At 39.6% G+C, this 12,446-nt stretch overlaps 1 protein-coding gene across 1 annotated transcript in view; it reads left to right on the forward strand.

The window, feature by feature from the left end:
• The first annotated feature begins 2,178 nt into the window (after positions 1 to 2,178).
• LOC101863001 (translationally-controlled tumor protein homolog) overlaps positions 2,179 to 12,446 on the forward strand; it is a 17,734-nt gene continuing 7,466 nt past the window's right edge. Inside the window, exons 1-3 of the mRNA XM_005092588.3 lie at positions 2,179 to 2,293; positions 5,819 to 5,886; positions 7,246 to 7,433. Of these exons, the coding sequence (XP_005092645.1) occupies positions 2,266 to 2,293; positions 5,819 to 5,886; positions 7,246 to 7,433 (284 nt within the window). The 5' untranslated portion in view covers positions 2,179 to 2,265. The remainder of the gene's footprint in view (positions 2,294 to 5,818; positions 5,887 to 7,245; positions 7,434 to 12,446) is intronic.

Consider the following 12,446-nt stretch of genomic DNA (forward strand, 5'->3'; position numbering starts at 1 on the left):
TGGGCGGCAAGGCACGCCTGATAGGAGCCCTCTCTCGCAGCGGAACTATGGTGAGTATGGTCTTTTGGTCTACCTGCGCTGCACGCAATTATAACTATAACAACAGAAGGGAAGTAGAAATGTAAATTTATTGTTTTTCCGCCTTTGATAGTTGCGTCCCTTGGAAAGAAAATGTTTTTTTCAGAAGGCTATCGAGAGTTAAACATGGTTATTTTTAATTTATTAGATCTTGATCTAGATCTAGTTTTTACGTCATTCGTCGTGGAAGGTTTACTTCTGACTACCACTGACCTTTTTGTTCGGAAAGTCGGAAAGCTATGTGAGCTTTACTTTTTTTAAAATTAGTTTTATTGATTCTAAGATAAAATCCATAGACTAATCTTTTAATATTTTTTTGCTTTTTTTTTTTTTTTTTTTTGGGGGGGGGGGGGGTTATATAGAGCTAAATCCCAGACAAACTGTAGATAATCTGGCGATCCCGCAGAATTCGGTTTATGCGGATTCCTAGTCTGTAGTTTTTGTCCAGCATATATTTTTATCTCAAGTTTGAGATTGGCTGTGCGGTTATCCAGTCTCGCTGGATTCTTTTGTTCTTTTTGGAATTTTTGATCTTCCAAATACTAGTATAAAGTATAAAGACCAACTTATACACTAAAAACTTAATTCTTCCATGATTTTGTTACTACTGTGCATGTTATTATTTTCAATACCACCCTATCATGTCCCTGCAGTAGATAGGCCTACCTATATTTAATAATACTTGTACCGGGTAGTGTAAGTTATGAAAGTTAATCGTCCATGCGTGGCAATGATCACCATTACAACCGCAGAGAATAACATTTCTTGAGAGAAACAGAAGAAATAAAGGTTAAGGTAATGACTTATGGCTTCTGCTATGGCCAGACCAGTTCTGGCAGAGAAAAGTTTGCCACATTAATTTCCTTCCAGGGATGGGCCCAGTTTGCGGGCTCGAATCTCTCTTTGCAAATTGGCTTCAGGGTACACTATATGATGAAAAACAAGATTTAAAAAAAAATTAAACTGATGAATGTCAAAAAGGAGGATATTATTGAAGTTTACCAGAGTCATCATTAATGATTTTTACTAAGATGGATACCCCAAACCATCCATGAGCTCTGCTTTTTTTAAAGATTTATTTTTCTTAACGCATCAAGTTAATTTTCTTTAGGCCAAAAGTTTTTGGATAAGGTTTCTTCAGACACTGCATTATTGGAAAAGTAAAATGAATATGTTCTCAAAGTTACATGTATTACTGAGAGATCTATTTCGCCATGATTCTCCGTTTGTTTATTTATTTATTTGTTGCTGTTGTTGCTTTTTTGGGGGAAGGGGTTGTTACATAAATTGTTTTTTGTGTTCTGTTTGTAGCCTATCTTATTTTTTTTATGGAAGTCAAAGAATTTTTTTAATTGGAAGAAATTAAAAATTGTGAGACTGATTTGGATCACACTCCAAGCCAAAAATAGTGTCACATTTCAATGGTCTGCAAAATAAATAAAAATTTGCTGAAATGTGTTTGTGTCTCACCTCGACAGAATATTAAGGGAGGAAGGGGGGGGGTGGGGGGGGGGGGTGGAGACATTTTTATGCTTTATTATAAATGCAGATATTTTGTTTGTGTTTTTCTTCTTTTTTAACGTTTTGTTTCTGGTTTGTTTGGGGGTTTGTGTTTTTGAAATTTTTAATTAATTGATTAATTAAATTTTAATTAAAAATTTTTGGGAGGGGATATCTATTACAATCATATTTGTGAAAGTACGTCACTCTTGTCGCCTAAAACTTACGACTCACTTAAAGTTCGAATTTATTTTTTAAAATGAGGATTCAGAATCATTTAAGGGTGTACAATTAGGAGTCTGGATGAGTCACAGTTTAATTTTCAGTTTTTCATACGTTTTTTTAAGATCTCATCTTGGGAAAGTCCGTTCGTCTTCTAAGATGCCATTGTAAACAAGTGAGGCTTCCGTTCGGAAGCAGTGTGCATTGATTCCACAATGAGTTGACAATCGATTCTTTTTTGTGTGGTTTTTTTGAGTCCTTTCATCGAACGTGTTCCCAGTTAGCCTAGATGTAGCTATTAATAATAACTCGTACGATTTTAGAAACGTCCGAATCACGAGGGACACCTCAATTATTGACAAAGGACGTAGACTTTAACTTCCGCTTCCTTTTTACGCCTGGCAATCCAGTCGGTGGTTCTGTGAACCAGATAGGTAACAAAGAAATCGCGACACATCCGTCAAAATGATTATTTACAAGTGCATTGTTACAGGTATTTATATATGTGTGTTTTATTTACTTCAGATTTAGTATTGATATACGATTTTTATATTGAAATTCTCTCTAAAATTCGAGATGTTTTGGACTCGGTCCCACTGTCCGACGTAGATTCTATCTAACTCTAGTTTTGTTTAGTGTCTTGGTTTCGATGTTTGTCTTGAGCCGGAAATAGATTTTTGATCTCGATTCAAGTTAAGTGGTAATTTTATAATTGGTCTTCATTTTTAAATGGTCAGAGACTGGTTCTTTTTGTTTCCTTTCTGTGCAGATTCATAGATCTACTTCTTCAAGGAAGTGGCTATCTATTCTCATCCGGAGTGAGAATAGAAAAACGATCTACCTCTCACCCCGGGTGAGACTTGCCAGCGTAGGCTATTCTCACCTTCTTTTCCTCATTTTGGAATACTGTCTATCATCGGTGTGGATGATCAAATTGATAAAAGGCAAGAAAAAATTACGTTATAGCACAAAAGTAAGCTAATTTGATCGTCTTCAAAGATGCTATGGCTATTTCACTGTTCGAATCGAGCCGAACTACGCGGGTCGCCATTTTGTTTTGCCCGGAAGTTCTCGCAAGATCTACTCCTCCCCTCTTCTCTCTCTCTCTGTCTCTTTCTGAATACTGTCTATCGGTGTGGACGATCAAATTGACCAAAACAAAGTTAAAAAATGATGTTAAAACACAAAAGTAAATTAATTTGGTTGTCTACAAAGATGCTACGGCTATTTAACTTTTCGAATCGAGCCGAACTACGCGGGTCACCATTTTGTTTTGCCCGGAAATTCTCGCGCTACTCCTCTCTCTCTCTCTCTCTCCACTCCACTGCCCACAGACAAAATTGTACGCTTTTAGTAGGCTACAATTGTAATGGAACGTTTGTTCACGGCACAGAATTCTACAATTTTTCTGTTATCACAGTGTAGAATTCTGTGGTTTAGGGTGAACGCGCACCGGTTCTCACCCGGTGCGCGTTCAATGGCCACCTCTATTCTCACTCCAGTTTTAGTGACGACGAAACCCCTTTAAAGTCTTCCTCTGATTGCTCACTTAGCTGTATGTCTATTGTGTGTGTCGCTGTCTCCAGCAAACGGTGGTGGTTCAGAACTATACCCAAAAGGATATGAAGGTATGGTGGTGCTACTTTAACGGGTTCAATGTTTATTAGTGGGAGGTGTAAACTATTGTGAAAACTAGCGACATTTTTCTTTAGGCCATGGCCATATTTTTTTAAACGATTGTGATCGCGTTTCATAGTTTCCAAAGAACGAGGCAGGAAATATTGTTGTTGACATGGTGTTTATGCTAACACCAAAGGCCAAGAGAATGTCCGACGCAAACTCAGAACACTGCAGGGGTCGCCTTTTCTGTGCCTTCTGCTTGACTGACAGTGTTCTGCCACCACAAGTTCTGCAAAGTTCGTGCAGCTTTTGAAAATGTGAATCCTCTGTATGTTTCTCCATTTCTTAACTGGGCTAAAATATTCCAAAAATTCGATAAGAAAAATGAAAAAATAACGCGATAAATAAGAACAGAAATGAAAGATCACAATCCGAGTGAATCACGGGGGAGGGGGTACCTTTTAAAAAAATCATATAAAATCACACATTCATTTCCCAGAAATAGAACTTGCTCACACAGTTCAAGTATTGCTGTCTCAAGTGAAGCACAGAAATCTGAGTGAAAATTTGAGTTTGTCTTTTGAGATAATAAACTCCAAAATGGAATATAATTCAAAATGCATCTTTAGTTGAACAAAACGCTTGTCCTGCAAAGCGCTTAAATGCTATAACATCAGTGAGATTTCCGGAGCGAAAGTGGGATCGTCTTGTTAGTCTTAAGACTCTTTAAAATGAGATTTTAAACAAGCTTCTAGGTTTATCAGATCGGGAGAAATAACGAGGGAAAGTGATACGAAAATTACCTGAATCGAGTTACGCAGGCACGGCGCGGACATCGCTATCGTCATGGTTGTTAAGCATGAGGGTGGCCAACTGACACTGATTTATTACCTTCGCGCGGGAGGTCAGACTGGGGTTCGGCCACCAGCTAAAGTACCACTTTCAGTGGGGTTTTAACAGCCGTGTCGGGAAAATAAAGCTGGGCACTATTTCTCCGAACACTTTGAAATCAGATCCTTTCACGCAAATTTCGGATTTATATATATATATAGATCTATAATTATATTATAGGCCTACCAAAGATTGTTCATATACAATATGGTTCAATTGGTCCAAAAAATGTCAGCAGTAAATATTTTCATAAAGAAATGCTACAGTTCCAAACAGTTTAATTTTCGCTACAGCTACAGATATGACGTGTTGCCTATGAAGGATGCTGCTCTTAAACTTTATGTGTTGTGTTCACTCGAGTGCTATCTAGATCTTTGGAGGGTTGTTGATAACGACACATAGAACTAGCATCTGCGTCGCGACCAATCAATCGTGGTTCGAATTTTTTGGCATTTTTTTTTATACTTAGACTACGCGCCCGGTTACCGTGTACGTAAACCCTGAGGCTACGCGCCCGGTTACTGTGTACGTAGACACTCCGTATTTAAAAAACTATTAATTTGGGACGGAAATGAAGTTGAAATTCGTGTTCAGCTCATCAATATTTAGTAGAAAATGGACAACTGGTAGTTAAGTGTGAGACGGGAGGGAAAGTAAAAAAATACCAGCAGTAAAATTTCACTTGTATTTAACAAGGCAAGGCCCTGACCACCTTTAAACAAAAACATCTTGGGGTTTTTTTTTGGGTTGGCGGGGACACCGGATCGGCAGATGAGATCTGACGCATGGGTGAGTTTTCCAGCATATATGCCAGAATTTCCGGCTTTTGAACATAAATAAGGTTTCCAACTTTTCCGGTTTGGGACTAATTGTCGTAAAAATTTTGGAAGTAGGCCAAGGCTAGTCATTCTCCCCATCCACAGTTTCTGGGTCTTTGCATTTGGTTACGTTGCTGGTGTGTTTCAGCTTGCCCTACAGGCCAATATGAGCGTTGCGCGCCCAGAAATAACCCAATTAGATCTATAATCTATGTCGTAGTAAACGCTACAACAACCGCGATATTATTGATCTGGCACTGCGGGACATAATAAGAGCCTCTCGTTTTACTGGATTTTACGGGATTCCGAACCTAAGAGGAAAAACACCTGAAAATATTGAGAACTGTGCTTTACCGGGGACAAAAAGACATTAACAAGATATACATCCTCTATATTTGGGGCAATCACAGGTGTGTGCTAGGTGCTTGCTTAGCTTCATGTGATCTATGGCTGTTCATTTTCCTTGGTTTGACGCAAATTTCTACTTTACTTTTGACTCATTATATTATGCATATAATATTAGACAATTTATATCTCTGTGATATCTATTTTGAGTGCGCTCTCCTTGCCGTGGATTTTTTTTTTTTTCCCCTTCATTTTAAAATTAAAAGAAAGTTAAATCATTCATCATGCTATCTGGACTTCTTATATCTGTTCCAAGGCTAGTTGTTATTTTTCTTTCTCTTCAGGTGATGAACTTTTCACTGACACATTTCCCGTGGCAAAGATTGATGGGTTCTACAAAGTCAAGGGCAAGGTAATAATCTCGACCTGTTCGTGTCACGGGACTGGAATGGGGCGTCCATAAAAAAATTTTTTGCGTGTGTTAAATGTTGGTATTATTGTGGAGCCCATTTGATTCCCTTGCTTTGAGAGGGGGGGGGGGGCATAGCCTAATTTCACCATGATGCAGCACATATATGGAATCAAGCGCTTATCAATTTTGAAACATGTTGAGTATTATTGGTATTGTCTTCTTAAAGTTTGTCCATGTGTCTTGCTTTTCGTGTGGAAAAAAATACCCGTCTATCTTGAACTAACCTAGAGATACAGCCAAACCTGTCATGACGGCCGCCTGTACAAGTGGCCACTTTGACATTCTATTTTCCAGGGGGGGTTTCCATATAATTTAACTGTAAGTCGCTCGCCCATCCAACACGACAACTATATTTCATCAACCGACAATGAAAAATGCCAGTCTGAGATGGCCATGCAAATCTTGTCGCCCGACATTTATTTAATAGATTATGAATTGACCCCTAATGCTGTGGATGGGCTGTGATAAAATCTATTTACTTGTTGTCATTATAATTGTTAGTCCCTGCAACATATGGATGTTGCTTGGACGGTTCCAATGTTTTCCCCTAGTCAACCAATTGGTAACAATAAATTTTCAGCTGCTGGTGATGGAAGCATGTGATCCGTCATGACCTTTAAAAGCCCTTCCCACAACTCGTTACACAAATTGTGAGTTGAGCAGTCATTGTTTACCCAGTCCATAACGATGAACACGTCAATACAAACTCGAGTGGTGGTTGTTTAAACCGTGAACGAAGCCCGAACTTAAACTTAAAAACAAAATTTCCCTCAAAAACCTTCCTATCCCTTCCCGGCCTCCCCCCTTTCAAAAGATCTGTTCCGTTTATATGATGGACACTTCTCTCCTTGGCAACACATGGCTGTCTCACAGAAAATGACCATCAAGGTTTGGTAATTTAATTTACAAAGCTTGAAGTTCTTTGGAAATAACAAATTTTACCATTTATGTCTTTAATCGTTCCATTTTAGTGTTCTTTTTCAGCAAAATTGTACTTTTAAATGGACATAAAAGGTGTTGAGAAATAATTAACAATTTAATGCAATGAAAATAGTGGGAAAATGACTTTCTTCAATTTAATTTTGACAAGCACCTGATTTCCTCACAATGCCACGCGTTTGTCATTTGGTAGTGGGTGGGCAGTTTGCTGGTCTTCTGATGTGGTTTGCTTCTTCTTTAAATCTAACATATATCGTCCTCATCTCTCCTCCATGTTTGTGTTTTTAACTGTCCTTAAAAACTAAAAACTTTTATAAAGGTAAAAAATTTACGGGTTGTTTTATTATCCTATCTTGTCAGCATGTGACCAGGTCTGATGCTGTGGATGAGAGGTTGCTTGGAGCTAACCCAAGTGCTGAGGAGGCCACAGAACAGGCAGATGCCTCTGCCACGTCTGGTATTGACGTTGTTGTAGATGGCAGGCTGGTGGAGACTGGTTTTGGCTCAAAGAAGGATTTCGTAGCGTACTTCAAGTCATTTGTCAAAGTGTGAGTGGAAATTATTTTTTTGAGGGTTTCATTGTGTGCTTTCGATTTTTACCCCGGTTCTGTTGGGGCGGGGGCGGAAGTGTAGGTGTAATACTGAGACACCATCTGGAAAATCAAAATCTACTTTCGCTTTCTTCACCGCTCAGAATTGTCCGATGATAGTTTAATGTTAGATTTACAGTTAATGAAAATTTGTAACATGCAGTTTGTGCATTAAAAAAATAGTGTCGCCATACGAATTAAATAAATATTCTCACTGATGTCACTATAATGACCAAAAAAAGGGAAGAAAAAGACAGGGTTCCCGCGGCCTCCTTGAATTCAAGGAGTCCTTGAAAACTGCTTGAATTTGCATTCAAGGAAAAATCTCCTTGAATTTGCCTTCAAGGAAAAATCTCCTTGAAAACTTGAATTTTGCCAGATCGGACAGGAACACGTGTACATGGTGACTGCCAGGCCCCTGGAATTACCCAGGAATTTGAAAAAAACCGCCGAGATCCGGAATGCAACGGGAATTTGAAGAAATCTGTAAATTGCCCCGTGAAAGACCCGGGGAAATACTTAAAAGTTCTCGAATATTTGAAAACAAAATCCGATAACGTCCTTGAGTTCATTTTTGCCGGTCGCGATTGTGATATAATATTTATTCTGCCTTTCCCGGCCTGAGAGTACGTTACACGCGCACATGCGGTAATGGCGGCAACAAGTGGAAGTATGTGCGATACCGAAGCTCGATCTGGAAAATCAAGATCTGCTTTCGTTACCACCCAGAAATTTGCCGGTAGGGCCTATAGCAGTCTGATAACGCCACATTTGTAACATGCAGGCTCTGCATTACAAACGCTGTGTCGCCATGAAAATTTAAAATCGTTTGTCCTGTGCTGTCACTTGTGTGAAAAAAAACAAAGACTCGCCATCGTGACCGGTCATTGAACCTGTGCGTTTTCGTCACATTGTGAGCATAGGCGATGGTTGAGGTCACCAAAGTTCATGCAAAGTTTGAGCGCTGCGAAGTATAGGACTCGAGAATGGGAGGATTATTGTGTTGGTTTTTTTTAAGACGCACGCCGGGGGGGTTGAAGGCAACGCCAGATAACAAAAAAAACGTGAACTTGGAAGTTGGTAGATCTCTCTGCAAAGGGCGCGTTGGTGCACAGTCCTTGTGTGGAATCGGGATCCATCATACTCCAACCGTCTAAGCCGTGTTCTTTTTACTAAAGGGTTCCCGTTTCATTGCGTAGGTGATAGTAAATTATATGCATTGTATATTTTAGCTTTCTGTTCAAGATTCGCAGATTTTCAGTGTCACTGCATCTTGCCCTCCAATAGTTCTTACACCTCTCGCTCTGAATAGGTCTACTTGAGCCATTCATGTTATTACTCTACTTTGAGCTAGAGTGATAATATTTGTCTTTCACGTTTATTATATAAACCTTGACGCCCCAACTGGTTCTTAACAGTGATATTCTGGTTCTAGGCATTTTTATATAGTTTATATAGGCGAATATGATGAGGGGAAAATATAAATAAGTTGGAACAGACTGAAAAACTTAAGTCACAGTATCCCAGTGCCACACTGACATCATGTTGACTGGATTCAATGTACCTACATGCGTGTGTGTGTATATATTATATATACATATAATATATAAATGGAGCATGCACTGTCGTTGTTATGTAAAATGCCCCTGGAGAATGGATGAGACACCCCCCCCCTCCCTTGAAAATTGAGAAGCCGGACTGGCAGTCACCCTGGGAACAGTTTTTCTAGGAAAATCGAAACTATGAATATGATATGATTCCTTTCGAACATGTGTGTTTTAAAAAAAATAGGCTTTCGTCATGAATTTCTAGATCTAGATCTAGATTTATATACTCTAGATCATTATAGACCTCAATGGAGGATTCATATTCCAATTCTATTTTGTCAAACCCTATCATAGGCTGTGCTGTAATATTAATGTTGGAAAAGGGCATTTCATCAGGTGCGTGAATTATTTATTTATTTAGAATCTAGACCAAGTCTAGACTCAGCTGAGCCCCTCTGTTCGGAATCGGATGCGGATTTCTAGTTCAAGGCCTATTCCTAGATCCTATTCACTTGTTCTACAAGATCTAGATCTAGATTTATTTAGTTTACTAGATCTATATGGAGGATTCATATTCCAATTCTAGAATCTATTGTGTTATTGTATCAAACCCTATTATTATAGATCTAGCAATATATAGATGTATGCCATTATGCTCCTTGTAAGCCTTGTTTGTTTTGGAGTGTGGTTTTTTAATTTTAAAAATGTTTTTCATTTTGGACTTTTGCTGGCCTTTTCACATGAGGTTCGTTGCAGGTTCTTTTTTGGGGTAGGGGTAGGGTTAGGTCTCTTCTTTGTTGTGTTTGTTGGGGTGGTCGTTCGTTACTCGGAAGTCCTTCCTTATGACACCCACAAAAGCTCTTTTGGGGGGAGGGGCGCAAAATTTTCAGACTGGTTGAGGCTCACATGCAGGGCTATTTTAGGTATTTTAGTACGATTTTTGGCCGAAAATACGCGAATACGACTTTTCATGAAAAAATATGCATCCTGTAGTGCGAAAAATTCGAGATTCAACTTGGGCGAGTAAACCTAATTATCTAAAGTCCCATCTTTTGTCAAAATAGTATCAGTATCGCGGAACTGGAATATTTGAAAACCAAGTCCAATGTGGTCAGTAAGTTCATTTTTGCCGGTCGCGATCGTGATATTATATTCGTTCAGCTTTTCCCCATCCGGAGAGAATGTTTCACTATCACACGAATAGGCAGCTATGGCGGAAGCGTATGTGACACCGAGGCTCGATCGGGAAAATCAAGATCTACTTTCGTTTTCGTTACCACCGAGAAGTTTGCCAGCATTTCTCTGATAACGCAATGTCGCCTTGCAAATAAAATGTAATAAATACACGGACTCGTCGCTGTGCTATCACTTGAGGAAAAAAGAAAGAAAAGAAAATACAAGCGTCGACCGCCGTCCGATTTTTAGATTGTCTGGCTCGCCATCGTGACCGGTCACTGAACCTGCGCGCATCCGTAGCGACATCGTGTGAGTAAAGACCGTCTTTGATGGGAGTAACGGCGTTGCGAAGCATATGACTGCGTAATAGGGGAGGAGATTGATTTTTTGGGGGTTTCGGATACTATCGGGGGGGGGGGGTTAAGGCAACACCAGAGGACAAAAGCTTGGGTGCACATTTCAGAATTTTGATTAGAGCTTTCTGCAAAGCGCGCGTTGATGCAGGCCGTGTGCGGAATCGGGACCCCTCATACTTTGCAAGCCTGTGTTATTGAAATAAAGTGTGCGCGTTTCATTGGATGGGTGATAGTAAATTATACCTACTTGGATGGGTGATAGTAAATTATACCTACAGTGTATGTTGTAGCTTTCTGTTCAAGACTGGCAGATTTTCAGTGTCACTGCATCTTGCTCTACCACAGTTGTTACAACTCTCAAGGTGCATGGTCTACTTGAGCCATTCAAGTTATTGCTTTGCTCTGAGTTTGAGCAATAATTTGAGTCTGTCAGTTCATGACATGAATCGTGACACCCAGACTGGCTCTTGATTGTAGAAATTCTTGATCTAGGTCCTTCCGAACTCTCAAAGCAGGATTTATTTTTTAAAATATAATAATGAGAGGAAAATATTAGACCTATATAATAGACTGAAATACTTAAGTCAAACAAGACCCCAGTACGACATTGAATACTGACATGTTTTTGACTGGATACATACATATTGTACGCGTGTGTGCTCCTTTTTTCGAGCTGGTGAGCTAGTAATTTTTTTTCAGGAAATATTGCTGGACACCCTGAACATTTTACTATTACTGGTTGGTCGGTTGTGGAAAATACCCATTTTCCCCTGAAAATACACATTTTCATTTTTCCCAATACTCATTTTGGTTTTCTGTGGTTGGCATCTCTGCATGATGGCTTGTTGGTGATTAAAAACTGGTACTGTGATTTTATTAGCATTTTGAAAAAAATAAATACTTAGTCCATGATGCAGTGATTCAATGATTGCCAGGTTTTCAGCATCACTACATCCGGTGCTCTGTCCTTCTAGCTCCGGCTCTCAGTACACGCTCTTTTTTATTTTCACTTTTTGCTCTGCTTTAAGCCTAACTATAAAGGTTTTATAATTGTTTTGTCTTACATGCTTTTTAAAGTCCTGGACTTACCAATGCCCCCCGAGCGCATTTTGTTCTGCCGATTTTTGGCCTCCGCGGCGGGGGTGTTTCGTGGGACGCACTAACGCAAAGGTTGTTGTCTTCAACTCGCTCTCCCGCCGCTTCTCGTGAATGGATATGAATGAAACTTGGCAGCCAATCAGAAAACTGGTCAATCTCGTAGTATGCAGTTTTGACAACTTTGTACCCATCCAAGAAGTAGTCAAAAACGTTTGCGAAAGTGGTTGATGTGGTGCACTTTGAAGATTTTTCAGAGCTGTGATTTGTCAAACTGACTGATACGTTGAACACCATTTTTCTTAATTCCCTGAAAATTTCATGCTTCTGTGTTTAGCGGTTTTCGTGTAATCTTTAAAGATGTGGGAGTAACTAAGGAAGTAAGCGGCATTGCCATTTGCGCGTGCTGGGTGAACGACCGGCGGCTGGGAAATTTCCACTGAGTGACGTCATCGGTCGCCTCGGGCGCTACAAACGCGGAAAAGTGAGGCATTAAGATTGTTATTAAAGAGTATGGTACTTTAGTCCAGTCTGGGAAGATAGTCCCGTTTATACATTGTTATCGTTCACGCGTACGCGCGCGTGCATGTGTGTGTGTGCGCGTGAGAGTGAGAGAGAAGTGGGGGGAGGGTGTAAATATGTTACATTTATTGTGTGAGTTGTAGCCTACACATGCAAAATATTCCCATGACTTGTAAACTATATTATCTGAACGCCTCTTAATCTACCACACAATAGGACACTGTCCAACAATGGATACACAGAGACGATCTTTTCTATAACAAAGTATGCATGCT

Source organism: Aplysia californica, unplaced genomic scaffold, assembly GCF_000002075.1.
Source record: "Aplysia californica isolate F4 #8 unplaced genomic scaffold, AplCal3.0 scaffold00049, whole genome shotgun sequence".
In the NCBI taxonomy this organism is placed as follows: Eukaryota; Metazoa; Mollusca; class Gastropoda; order Aplysiida; family Aplysiidae; genus Aplysia; species Aplysia californica.